Below are 13,226 nucleotides of genomic sequence, written 5' to 3' on the forward strand. Positions count from 1 at the left end.
GTGAACACTCTGAACTCGATCTCTTTACTAAGAAGCAACATCAAAAAGGACTAATTCTATCATCTAAACACGACAGTATTACATGAATGTCAAATCTCTTATAGAAGGGCACATGTTGCCCTGCTCCTCCGTTCACTTTTTAAACTGTTGACTATTTAATCTGAATATCATCACTATCATCACAACTGCCACCAATACAATCATTATCAACGCCATCATCATCACCATCACCACCACCACCACCACTATCATCATCATCATCATCACCATCACCACTATCATCATCATCATCATCATCATCATCATCATCATCATCATCATCATCATCATCATCATCACCACCACCACCACCACCACCACCACCACCACCACCACCACCACCACCACCACCACCACCACCACCGCCATCATCATCACCATCATCATCATCACCACCACCACAACCACAATCTTCATCACCATCATCATCATCATCACCATCACCATTATCATCATCATCACCACCATCATAACCACAATTTTCATCATCATCATCATCATCAGACACCATCGTCACTTTTATCACCATCACCACTACCACCATCATCATCACCATCCTTCCTCCTTTCTCGTCATCATCAATACCATCATCATCATCACCTACAAGATCTCTAACATCACCATAGTTACCTATTTCAAGCAGTATTACCACCTCCTCTATCAACATTTACCATTCTTTTATCCTACAAATATTAAAAACACTCGGCTAATTTGCTTCTTTTTTTTGTTGCTTTTTCTTGACTCACCAATCCTCCGCCTGTCGATTCATCAAATTCAACATTCTTCAAATCGCTCTGGTAGACGTAGTTGAAATTCCTCCTCCGTTGCTCCTCCTCTTCCACCTCCTCATCCTTGGTCTTTAGTGCCCTCTGGAGGTCACCCATGGGAAGGTCATTTACCAAAGCCTGTCAAACAACCAGAAACAAGATTTAAATTATAACACGATTCAAAAACTCAAACACTCTGCTTTAATATTGTTTCAGGTCCATTTACATTTATTTCCAGGTATTCAGTGGAACTTGCACACAAAAGTCAAGGCTCATTCAAACCCTTTTCTATTGAATTTATGATAATGTCATGTAGGTATACCTATTTCAAGCTTCTACCAACATGCAAAGGATACCAAGAGCTTTACGGATTTGAATTTTCAACTCTCTTGTCATATTTTCATAATATTTTTCATAATGTTTTTCTAAAAATAGTTCATCTTATCCTATTCCAATCGATTTATCAAGTTATTGCGAGGAGTTTTAAGAAGTACTGTCAGCTTCCTGCTTGTTAAAATCTCTTATCTTCAAATCTAACATCAATCAAACTTCAAATTAAGTGAGAAAATTTCTCCAACAAAAACAGATACTGTAGTGTACACTCTATATTTTAATTTGAAAAGAAATAATTAATCTGTGATTTCAAAATTTGTAAGCTTTTAGCTGCAATGCTGTACGTTTGGAATTAAACTTTCTCCATTCACAATTTAAATTGGTCTAGTTAGAGCACACACCCTTAGGCTTTTAAACAAAATATGTATCATTAAGCTTCTAGCCGCAATGATGTAAGTTGTGGAATTAAACCATATCCAATCACATTTAAAATTCAATTTAGTAAGAGCGCACACCATTAGGCTTTAAAACAAAAAAGAGTTGTGCAATGAATGTTGAGCACTGGCAGAAATGAGATAGAACCCACACCAACTAGATTACAAACAAGAAAGGAAATTTCAGGATTGTTATTAATTTTTCAATGCAAGATTCCAAATATCATTAAAAGACAGGTTAAAGGCATTAATTTATATGACATATAAACAATGTGGCTGATGATGATGATACATGTGCAAGTACAGGTAGATCCGCAAGGTCTCCAATTGTGATAAACAGTAATACAGGCCAGGATAAAGCAGGTTTTAAAATCATTATGTTAGTTATTAAAGTAAAAAATGAAGAAAAAATATATAAATGTTCGCCGTCTATAAATTGGAATAGGAATGATGACACAATTATTTATAGTCCCCTTTGATTTCTTTTATTCATGCTGAACTTGAGAATGAAAATGGTATAAAACATCATTACTAGGGGAAAATTAACTTTCAAAGATTTATCACTTGCTTGTACATCCCTATTACATGTACAGGTATGTAAGACCCAAAGTATGGAATGAAATGCAACTCCTTTTATTTATAGTGGTGTCCTAGTCTAGTAGTTAAGCACTTGACTTGAAATGCAAAGGTCGCGGGTTAGATCCCTGACACGGCACTAAAGTCCTTTGGCAAGGCATTGATCTACATTTGCCACTCCATACCCAGGAGAGTAAAGGGGATCTTTTAGGATGACAAAAGCCTTTGTCACTAATAGTAAATGCAATGTGCCCTCACAATGACCAAATGGTCAGAATACTCCCCAGGGAGTGGAGATGATGCACATTGTGTGTGAATGAAAACAATGACCGCGAATAATAACTGCAAAGTGCTAAGAGACGGTTTTAAGTATTAAGCGCCATATAAATCCAGATTATTATTATTATTATTATTATTGTTATACACCCACAAGTTTGTCCAGAATGCAGATGTTTAGGATAAGAAATGGTTTAACAAGCATAAAGTAAGATGTAAAATGAGACATGCAGATTACCCCACGCAAATACAGAGAAGGTTGGACCCATATCATTATGACCTTTATGAATAAGTGCAGTGCATTCCCATGTCACATATGAGTTATTTTTTCACAAATTAATATGGTTGTTATTTTGACAAGTTACAATGATTTCCCAAACCTCATCATAATCATTCCTGGAGCTACATGTATAATCACCTACTGTTTCGAGAAACTTTTGGACAGATTCTTTTCAAAGACAAATGCAACAAACTTTACACGGATCACAACCCACAAAAGAAGAAGGAGAAATGTGGTATACATGTATGCTTGAAGGTAAAGTACTTTGCACGCCTTATGACTACACTCATGACCAAGAATTTGACAAGAATCCTGAAGAAAAAAAAACTGCAAACAAATGAGACGAAACGTTACAGAATCAAAAGGCAACAATGTTTGAGGTCCAACATGTTTATGTGGATAGTGATGTTATAGTTGTTAGGTATTTCATTTCTTCCGGTCTGTAAAAGTGCCACATCAGGAGAAAAAAATTGCAGCTAATCGCGCCTTTCCCCAACTGAAAACACATCATATACCTCGAGACTATTTATTTATATTAATATAATATGGCTAGATGGTTTCAACATCATTCAGGAAGATTTTACATTTTCAAATCATCATATTGAATGGTGACTGCATTTTTTTTTAAAGTATCGCAGTCAGATCAGAACATGGGGTACTTCAATGGAAAAACAAAGAACAGGAATGTGGTGTGAACAAAAGGACAAAGTTAAAAAGAAAAAATGACACACACTATGAGCAAGCCCCACACCAGCATGCACGTTAAAACAACCATGATGGCAAAAATATACAGAGCAACACAGCAAACAGCTTTCCAACAAATCCCTTTTTCTATGGTAAATGGAGCACGGCATACCGGAAAGCAAAACTTCTGCATGCGTTAATGAAGCACAGTAAACGGTGACAAGCAAAATGGCAGACCATTAAAACAAAAGTAAAATCAAACTTTGCATGCCTTTTCCCAGACGGAAGACGGCTTATAAGTTATCGTCCCGTCCAAAGTGTGAATTTTCTTCTGCCCGCCAGCGAAAACGTCATCCCGCAAGGGGGAAGGGGGCTGAGGCGGGAGGGATGTGGAGGGGGTTTGGACTGGGGCGGGGAGGGGTTGGTGGCTGGGGGAGGGGTCCTCGCCGGTACCGTTGTCGGAAGAGGGGAGGTTGATGTTTCCGGGCAATGACTTTGCTCGTGCTGATCGGATAAGCCTTTGGGAAGCACTGGTTTGGCGTTTCAGCCGTGACTGGGGATCGTGACACAAGGGGTTATCGTAAATCGAGGAGTTTGCGTGAAGGGGTCAGGGGAAGGGGTGTGATGAGGGGGGAGGAGGGAGAAGTAAAAATGAATATCATGAAATGAGTTAGGTTTATGAACAGGGTATATTCAGACAAGCATACAAAACTCAAATATAAAATAGGATTAGTAATGCATAACAAACGATTCGATCACCAAGGGCGTGTTGCAAGAAATTAACACCCCGGAGGATCGTAACCTACATGTAAAGTTACAGTAGAGATCGCGGGCAAGTTCCCATCGGCGCCCACGAGCATTTGCACTAGTTTGCACGGGCGAAATTCAGATTTTCTGTAAAAACCAGCGGGTAATCCCGCGGGCGCATGGGTACTTGCCTATGATCTCTACTGTACATGCATGAACATGACCAAATACAAAAATCATTCTATTCATGTAGGTTATTGTAATACTTCAATATCAAAATACACACATTTTGGGATAAAATCGGTCTTACATGTTCATTTGTGCATGCTATCATAAGTCATACTATATGGTGACATGAAACTGAGGATTACATATATTTTTTAATGCAATTTCAATTGCACTTAATCTCTTTTCCCAAGTCAGGACTATGACAATAATCGCTCAATACATTGATTTTCAAAACCCCAAATTCAATGAAAGTGAATTTGTTTATGCCATTTTGTTTGCCATCAAAAATTGCAGCTATATAGTATTTCAAAATATAATGATTTCCAGTTTAAAATATCATAACAAATTTACTGCTTATCACATTACAAAACATATTTGTATACATGTACATGTGTTAAGTGCAGATGAAAGGTAATATATTGGGGACCATGTATTAGTGCGTTGTTGCCATTTGATCCATTGCCACCCAGCTTGTCTTATGAATTCTAATTTTTTTTACCAAATCTATCTGCTTTCAAACTGATTTTATTATATGCAGAGAGCCCAGAATTTGTCTGAATGTGGTGAAGTACAGTCATGTAATCAGTTCCTCGCATTCAAAACAGGCTAAAGGATCGTTCAGAGACATGATGCAGCACAACTGCAGCGTTTTGTTTTTTATGATGACGTAAGGTGAAATAGCTTTGCATTTCTGAATCTTATAGCACAGAACTCTGTGAAAATGTACAGGACCTTTGCTGCGCGCATTTGCCATTCATTGACAAAGAAAAAAAAACTGGCAGTTTTTTTGCATTAGTTTACCCCATCACATCTGAACAAGCGTTAAATTTCTTATTTTGACCGATGAGGCTGCTTTCTTTTCATGTCCGGCATACTATGATTATAAATTCAGGCCCCATGACAAATCACTGTTACATTTTTATCAGATTTATTTGACCAATGAATATTAGACCGAGTGGATGAAAACACTTTCTGTAAAGCCAAAAGCTTTCACATACAGTATTACATGAGGGGACCGGTTTCGAAAAATGTAATGCCATGAGATACAAACCTAATCACCACATTGAAATTTCAGGAATTTTTTTTCCTGCTAAAACGATTTACCAAAATGTCAGGTCGCAAAAGTTTCTTAGTTTGCAGCCCAAAAGGTTATGAGATAAACTGAGACGTGTACAAAGCGAAAATTAGCAGCGGACCGACAGTGGACCAAATGGCAATCCATGGTATTAGTAAACATGAAACGAGTGTGAGAATAGGTGTTGATTACTTACTATAGGTTTGCCTGGTTTGATAGTCATGACAGGGGAAGGTTCCATCTCTGTATCTGAGAAAGCATCACGCCGAGGCTCCGAGTAGGATTGACTACCAGAATTCAACAGACGCTCCTAAAATTTGCAATAATGATGGTATCGATAATAATAATCAATTTAAAGATTCCTAAAAAATCAGCAACTTGGTAATTTTATTTGCAAGTTATTCTCAACTTATTTAACAAAAATATGGCATTAATTCCCCCCCCCCCCCCCTATCTACAGAAATTATCTTCTAAAAGCTGTTCATCTTTTAAACAATTTAGTATACATTTAATTCCCGCTGTATGATTATTGTATGAAATGTAGATATACTTCATCAAAAATCTAGAATTTTTATATTTTGGAGAAATTCCTTTTCCATTTTTTTTAACCCTTTCACAACTGTACAATTATTCCACATTTCGAGGTTTGGCTCAACGACTTTTAATTCAAAGCCCTAAAAATATGCTAGGAATTTCAAAAAGGAAGATGAGTTTTAAGATCCTTCAATTGGCAACATGTTGAGAGATTAAAATAATTGTTTGTTTGTATTTTAATAGAAACTGAGTATTTTTTCAACATTTTGACAACATTCTCGCCATGTATATTGTTTTCAGAGACGTTGCAATTTATTTTTTGTTATTGTCGCTATAGAAGAAAAATATTATTGTTACCAATTTGAAGAATGATATGTGATCAATTTAGCCCTGAAAATAAATCTTATCCAGAAAGGGTATTTATCTTTTGTTGTTTTAATAAAAACTGACTATTTTGTCAACATTCTGACAACATTCTCGCCCATATTCTTTTCAGAGACATTGCATTTTATTTTGATATTGACGCGATAAAAGAAAAATATTATTGTTACTAATTCAAAGAACAATTAATGATTAATTTAGCCCTAAAAATAGATCCTATCCTGAAAGGGTCAAAGATTCTGCCCATCCCTCTCTCACCGATGCAGATTTCCTTCTGTTCTTCTTCTCTTCGTCCAGTCCTGGTTTCCTCCTCCTCGTCACCGCACTCACGGATGAGAAACCCGGTATCGTCTTGCTCATGGGGTCAATGGAAGATGCTATAAAGAAAGAATGGAGGGAAAGAGACAGATTTGAGCAAGAATTGCATTTACACCACATATTCTTTCGACAGGTGTGGTGTAATTGCAAACCATGCTCAAAAAAAGATATAACCATTATTATATATGGGGATTTTTTAATACAAATAGGAAAATGGGAATGATAGCGCCACAATAAAATTCACAAAATGTGCTGAAACACGAGACTCTCGCTAAGAGCTCTAGTGAGTCAATCTAGTGTTTCACTGCATGGTGGTTTGTTGTACTAGACAAGCTAATGCAATTGCAAAGGCAAAATTAGGAATACAGTCTATGTTATAGAGTGGTTGAGTGGTTAAGTCACTGGACTGTCGATCACAAGGTTCGCGGTTCGAGACCCACCACGGCACTAATGTCCTTTGGAAAGACATTGATCTACATTTGCCACACTCAACCCAGGTGATATAAATGGGTGCCTGGCAGGAATTAATTCCTTAAAATGCTAGAGCGCTGTAATGGCAGCACAGCTAAAGCCTGAGTAATAATCTCCAAGTTTGGAAGCGCTTGTGATTGTGATTGTAATAAAGTGCTATATAAAAACTGAGTATTATTATTATTATTATTATCTTTTCACACAGAATATTTTAGAGAAAGAGAGGAATCTAGGTTTAGAACAATTATAGCTTGAAGGCTTAAAAAGTAGGAATCATTCCTCCAAAATAGGAATGATTGGCAGCTATGCCTTATATATTTCTTACTCTTTCTGAATGGTGTTGGTCCGTACAACGATGTTTTGCGTTCCTTTGGTTGTTTGCTGTCGTCCGATCTGTACGAAGACTCAGAGGGAGGGGCCTGGTCGTCTTGGATACCATAGTCCCACTGCGGTTGGCTGGCGTATTCCTCCCACCGCTTGCTCGTATATGGCAGTGTTGCAGATCCCTCCAGATTGCTGGAATCCCCCGCATTTGCAATGGAATTGCCTAGAGGTGCATTATCAAAGTAGCTCCCATCTTGGTAGGCACTGCCCACTTGCGATGACAGGGGTGCGCTGTTACTTGTAACGTTCAGAGGGGATTTGTAACCGTCGTGGGATTGCGTTGCATAGTCAGGCAAGGTGTTTTGGGTATGGTCTAGGGACTGTTTGGAGAATTGTTTCTTGGTGGGCTGGGCATCAAAGCTCTTTGGTGAGAGCGAGGTATAGTGGAACAGTCCTACGGGTGTGAGGTCCGAGTTTACTTCGGGTGATGTGAGCGGGGGCGGCTGCACATCTTCAGCAGGCTATAGATGGAGTAAAATCATGAAATTGTTTCTGTTGAATCAAAAGTCAAATAAGTTATCATTTCATGCTGATACACACAAGTAATTGATCTAAAATGTCAAACATGCTAATCTTTGAGATTTGGCACTTTATAACACTGCAACCTATGAGAAAAAAATATTACCAGTTCATCTTTTCCTGCCCTCCTATCTCTCTTTCCTCATCCCTCCTTTTCTCTCTTCCCTCATCTCTCTCTCTCCCTCTCTCTCCTTCCTCATCCTTCCACTCTTTCCTCAATCACTCCCTGTCTCTTCCCTCCCCCTCTCCTCTTCCCATCTCACTCTCTCTCCTTCCCCTCCCTCCTCTCCCCCTCGCTCCTTCCTCGCCTCTCCTCTCTCCTCTACTTTCTCCCTTTGCTCTCTCCTCCCTCCCCTCTCCTCTCCCCTCTCTCTTCCCTCTCCTCTCTCCTCTCTCCTCCCTCCTCCCTCCCCTCTCTCCTCCCTCCCCTCTCTCCTCCCTCCCTCCCTCCTCCCTCCCCTCTCTCCTCCCTCCCCTCTCTCCTTCCTCCTCTCTCTCCTCCCTCCCCTCTCTCCTCCCTCCCCTCTCTCCTCCCTCCCCTCTCTCCTCTCCTTTCTCCCTTTGCTCTCTCCTCCTTCCCCTCTCTCCTCTCTCCTCCCTTCCCTCTCTCCTCCTCACTACTCCAACTCTCTCTCCCTCCCCTCCATCTCTTCCTCCCTCCCTCTCCCTCCTGCCCATCCCCATCTTTCTTCAATCCCTCAACGTACCAGTCATCTTACCTTCTGTTCAAAGCTTTCCTCCATGTCATATGGATGAGGTATTGGGTCCATCAAGGGTTGCTTCATCAAGGGTTGCTCTACCCTCCCTGTCACCTTCTCCTGTGCCACCTCAAACGGAGCCTGTCCAATCTCCGGGTACATGCGTTTCTCCTTCGTGTCCAGATCTGTTGACCAGAACCCTTTCCCCGTCCCCGATGACACCGACCCCTGGGGTGGGGTGGCAGAGAAGCCAGGGGAACTGTACGCCGGAGACGTGAACTGTGCCTGGACGAGACCTTGTTCCGCTACCCTCGCCTCAGGGTCACCTTTGCTGTCAAAGAGACTGGAATCTACTCTGGCTGGGCTGCCGAATGATTGCTCGTTCCCCATGACATCGTCAAACGCTGGGATGTTATAGGGGGATTGTCCTGATGAGATATTGGAGTCATTGGTACGATTGTTCACGTTGTTACCGCCGGCATCACCAATGCTCCTATCAAAGTCTCCGCGACGGGACGCATCACCGTCGTAACCAACACCCTGAAACTTCTCAGAGTCAAATCCTCCCTGGTCTTGATCGAACCCTCTTTGGTCGTACCCGCCCTGATCCCCCCTCCTGGTAAGACTGTCCTCTCCTGGATTACCCTTGCCTTGGTAGTAATCCCCTGAGGCTGGATCATAAGAGTCATTGTACCTTGGGAAGGAGTCGCCACTCCCTAATATGGGATCCCCCTGGTTAAACTGCCCTTTCTGAGCTGGATACACCCCCGGACTAATCGCTTGACTCATCGGCGAATCCAGCTGTCCTCTCTTCGTGTCAAGGTACTGCTGTTTAGGGTCGCTGAAGCTCTGTTGAGGATCACCGAAACTCTGCTTAGAATCGCTGAAGCCGCGCTGAGGATCGCTGAAACCTTGCTTAGGATCGCCGTACCCATCAAGGTTGGTGTCTGCGTAGGTGGAAGAGTTGTTCATCATCTCTGGGCTTGAGGGCATGGTGTGTAAGGCACTGATGTCCATCGTCTTCAGGGTGTCAAGGTCAGTCACAACGTATGGACCAGAGAGAAGTGCCTCCCTGGATGATTTCCGGTGGACCACCTTGCCTTTGGAACCTACAGAAAAACAGCATTACATGATTTTCAATTCAATTCAATTCAAATGAACATTTATTTTCTTCCAAACAATACAATTTATAAGTAGGAACATAAATATAATTAAAGAACTTGTATTACAAGGAAGAAGGCGCGAAACCCGAAAAGCATAGCTTGTAGTGGGTACGCCCGAATACATAAATACAATTATACAATATAAATGGGAGAAAAGAAGAAAGGAAGAAAGGGATAGGCAAAGAGGAGAGGAGGATAGAGAGCTTGGAGAAAGAGAAAAGAAGTGAGGAAAAGAAGAGAGGAAAAGAAGAGAGGACAAGAAGAGGACTGCAACATAGTATCAATGGAGTGTATGACATGCATACACAACATAATGGCAAGATATAGGTGAAGAGTGTAGTGTTGAAATATTAGACTGCGTAAAAGTTCAAAAGAAGTAACTAGGTATGAATTGTTGACTTAAATTTTGCCCCCAAAAAATTCTTACACATACATGTATGTTTACACAGTTAACTGTCTTAAGTGAAAAAAAATGTACGCCACACGACTTTTAATCGGAATTCTTTTAAAGCAAAGTGTTACCTTGCGTCTTCAATGAAATTCAATTCGTTGCTAATATGTTGTGTTTTTGCTTATCATAAATGTATCAATCTAAAATGAGTACGGCCTGCACAAATGAAATATTTAATTCTTACATTTCTACAGACAGTCATCACTTTGTTCATATGGCAGACGCACTAAATATTCATCTTGACTAAATGAAAACAGCCATTTTCCAATTGCTATTATTCTTCTTCAAAGCAGCAGGATAAAAGTTATTGCCATTTATTGATTGCATGCAATATCAAACATTAATCATTAAGTGCTACAGATTTTATATGAGGACACAAAACTTACTATTAGAAAAGGCACATTTTTCAAGTTACATGTCAGTCCTAGCATCTACATTTTAAGGTATGTCACTAATGCAAAATATATAGTTTGCAGAAATTTTTGCTCTTTTTACAGCATACATGTATTTATACATTTTTTGTAGGCTCTGCATCAAAAGTTTAATTTATGACACAAAATGTGGGTAATTTTTCAGAAATGGGTAAAATTGAATATGCAGCATTGTCAAGTGTCTAGTTTAAATAGCAGACATGAGAAATCTTTTTATACTGAATTAAAGATGCTACTCTTCTGCTCTCTCTTATTTCATTCTTTCCCTCTAGTAAAAATTGCTGACACAAAAAAATATACAGCAAGCAAAGACTAATATTACTTCTCCATCTTACAATACATGCAGACAAAGATACTATTACTTTGAAAAGCAATTAAGCACCACTCTCTTTTTGACACCAAGAGGTTGTCCCCTCCCCCCCCCCCCCCCCCAGTTTTTTGTTCATCGTTCTTAAAAAAGCATTAGTTTAACACTAAGCAGAACACAAAGAGTGGAGACCATTTTTTTTCCACCACACTTGCATGCAGACACATAAATATTACATTGACAAAACAATAACTCACCAGTCTCTTTATAATATGAGATCAAGACGCCCCCAACCAATACCTGCTAATTTTTTGTTTTTTGTTTCACAGCAAATATTAAGAATCTCTCAAGGCAAAATTAGGAAAACAGAGTGCTTTGTATACTTGTACGTAAGAGTTTTCAAAATGACAAGAGGACTTAACCTCTCATAAGATTACTTTTTAGGCTTACAATTGGAACTATTCCTTCGAAATATGAATAATTTTCAGCTTTGCTCCTCTGCAGAGTTAAAGCATTAGTTGACCACTGAGCAGCACAGCACACACAGCAAAGACTGGTGACCATTTCTCGACCACTCATGCAGCATGCAAACCCCTGAACCCATCCCCCTTACCTAATGAGAAACCATTCCACCCATTCTCCTGCTCATTATCACCTGTAGACTGTGTGCGGCGCAGTGTGTCCATCTGATTGGCCAGAGACGTCCGCTGGCGCTCCAGACCGTTCATGACCGACTGGACGTGGTTGACCTCTCGCTCCATCTGAAGTTTCTCCTTCACTGAGTCGGCCGACTACAATAAAAAAAAATTAAAAAGTTTAAACCATCAAAAATCAATCAAAAGGATCTATTAGACAAATATTTATGAATACACTCAGAAGTTTGAAAAAAATACACGTGTGGTCTATGACATGGTCTTGATATTAGGCTGGAATTTTCCCTCTCCACATGAAAATAGCATAAAAATTTATTTGATGTGCATAAATGCAAAAAATATCTTAAGTATCTGCAAAAAATATAGTCTCTGTTGATCGACCCAACACTCTACCTTACCCTAACATTAACCTAACCTGAAACCCAACTGCAACCCTAAAACTAACCCTAACCCTAACAATAAACTTTAACTTAAACCAAACTGCAATCTTTGCACTAACCCTAACCGTAACCCTAACACTAAACCTACCCTCGAACCTAACTGTGATCCTAGCCCTAACCTTAACCCTAGCCCAAAGATACTTTTACTGGAGCAAGTGTCAGGTCACTGATTTTGATGAACTAACCTTCTGAGTGCTAACGTTGTTAACGCCTTCCATCCCAGATTTCATCAGAGCCACCTCATGCTCTATCCTGCTGTTCTCAGCCGTGATTTCTTCAAGTTCCTAGAATAAAACCATAAACATATTAAACATTATAGATGGAAAGGCAGTATAGACTGATGCATGATAAAAATGGAATTTAATAGGACATGCCAATATCTCATCAATACCACCTTATGCTCTATCTTGCTGTTCTCTGCTGTGATCTCTTTAAGCTCCTATCATCAAGTAAAACAGACACATTAGTTGTCTCTCTATTTTACTTCTATTCCTCCGAACCCTCTCACTCTTTCTATGATTCAAACAGACAAAGAGAAACACAAACAAACAGACTTCTCACCTTGGTACCCTGTGCCAGTTGTAATCTAACTCTCGTTAACTGTCTCTCTAGTTGTCTCTGCTGCTCTTCTATCTTTGCAACCATTTCTTTGTCGTCCCAGTCGTGAATGATCTGCTGGTCTAACCTCTGAAGGGTATTCTCAATCTTATCCTGAAACAAAAATGAGGAAATGGAAAATCTTTAAACTCCTTAAATTGACAACAAGCAGAGAAATTTCGTATCACTGTTTCCATACAACGAGACATTTTACAACCTATTGAAATACTCTTTTGTCCATAAACATTTCATCATCAGAAACATCCCTTTTCTTTTGATTGGACTATGTAGCACAAGAAAATAACGAGTGTTGCCAATTTGAACGCGCACAAATCTCACTTCATCATTTTTGAGGATGCTGATTTCAGCAGAGGTCTCTTGAAGTTTAACAAAATTGCACATATTCTTCAGTTTCCAATATCATTTCTCTATCTTTATAT

General features: G+C 39.7%; 1 protein-coding gene across 1 annotated transcript in view; it reads right to left on the minus strand.

Annotated features, from left to right (window-relative positions):
• The window catches only part of LOC593558, a 57,078-nt gene that overhangs the window by 12,847 nt on the left and 31,005 nt on the right, over positions 1–13,226 (minus strand). Inside the window, exons 20-28 of the mRNA XM_030988857.1 lie at positions 12,751–12,900; positions 12,375–12,473; positions 11,710–11,887; positions 8,766–9,853; positions 7,469–7,988; positions 6,613–6,731; positions 5,636–5,749; positions 3,661–3,942; positions 786–944 (exon numbers count right to left, since the gene is read on the minus strand). Of these exons, the coding sequence (XP_030844717.1) occupies positions 786–944; positions 3,661–3,942; positions 5,636–5,749; positions 6,613–6,731; positions 7,469–7,988; positions 8,766–9,853; positions 11,710–11,887; positions 12,375–12,473; positions 12,751–12,900 (2,709 nt within the window). The remainder of the gene's footprint in view (positions 1–785; positions 945–3,660; positions 3,943–5,635; positions 5,750–6,612; positions 6,732–7,468; positions 7,989–8,765; positions 9,854–11,709; positions 11,888–12,374; positions 12,474–12,750; positions 12,901–13,226) is intronic.

Source organism: Strongylocentrotus purpuratus, unplaced genomic scaffold, assembly GCF_000002235.5.
Source record: "Strongylocentrotus purpuratus isolate Spur 01 unplaced genomic scaffold, Spur_5.0 spur5_scaffold_18, whole genome shotgun sequence".
NCBI lineage: Eukaryota > Metazoa > Echinodermata > Echinoidea > Camarodonta > Strongylocentrotidae > Strongylocentrotus > Strongylocentrotus purpuratus.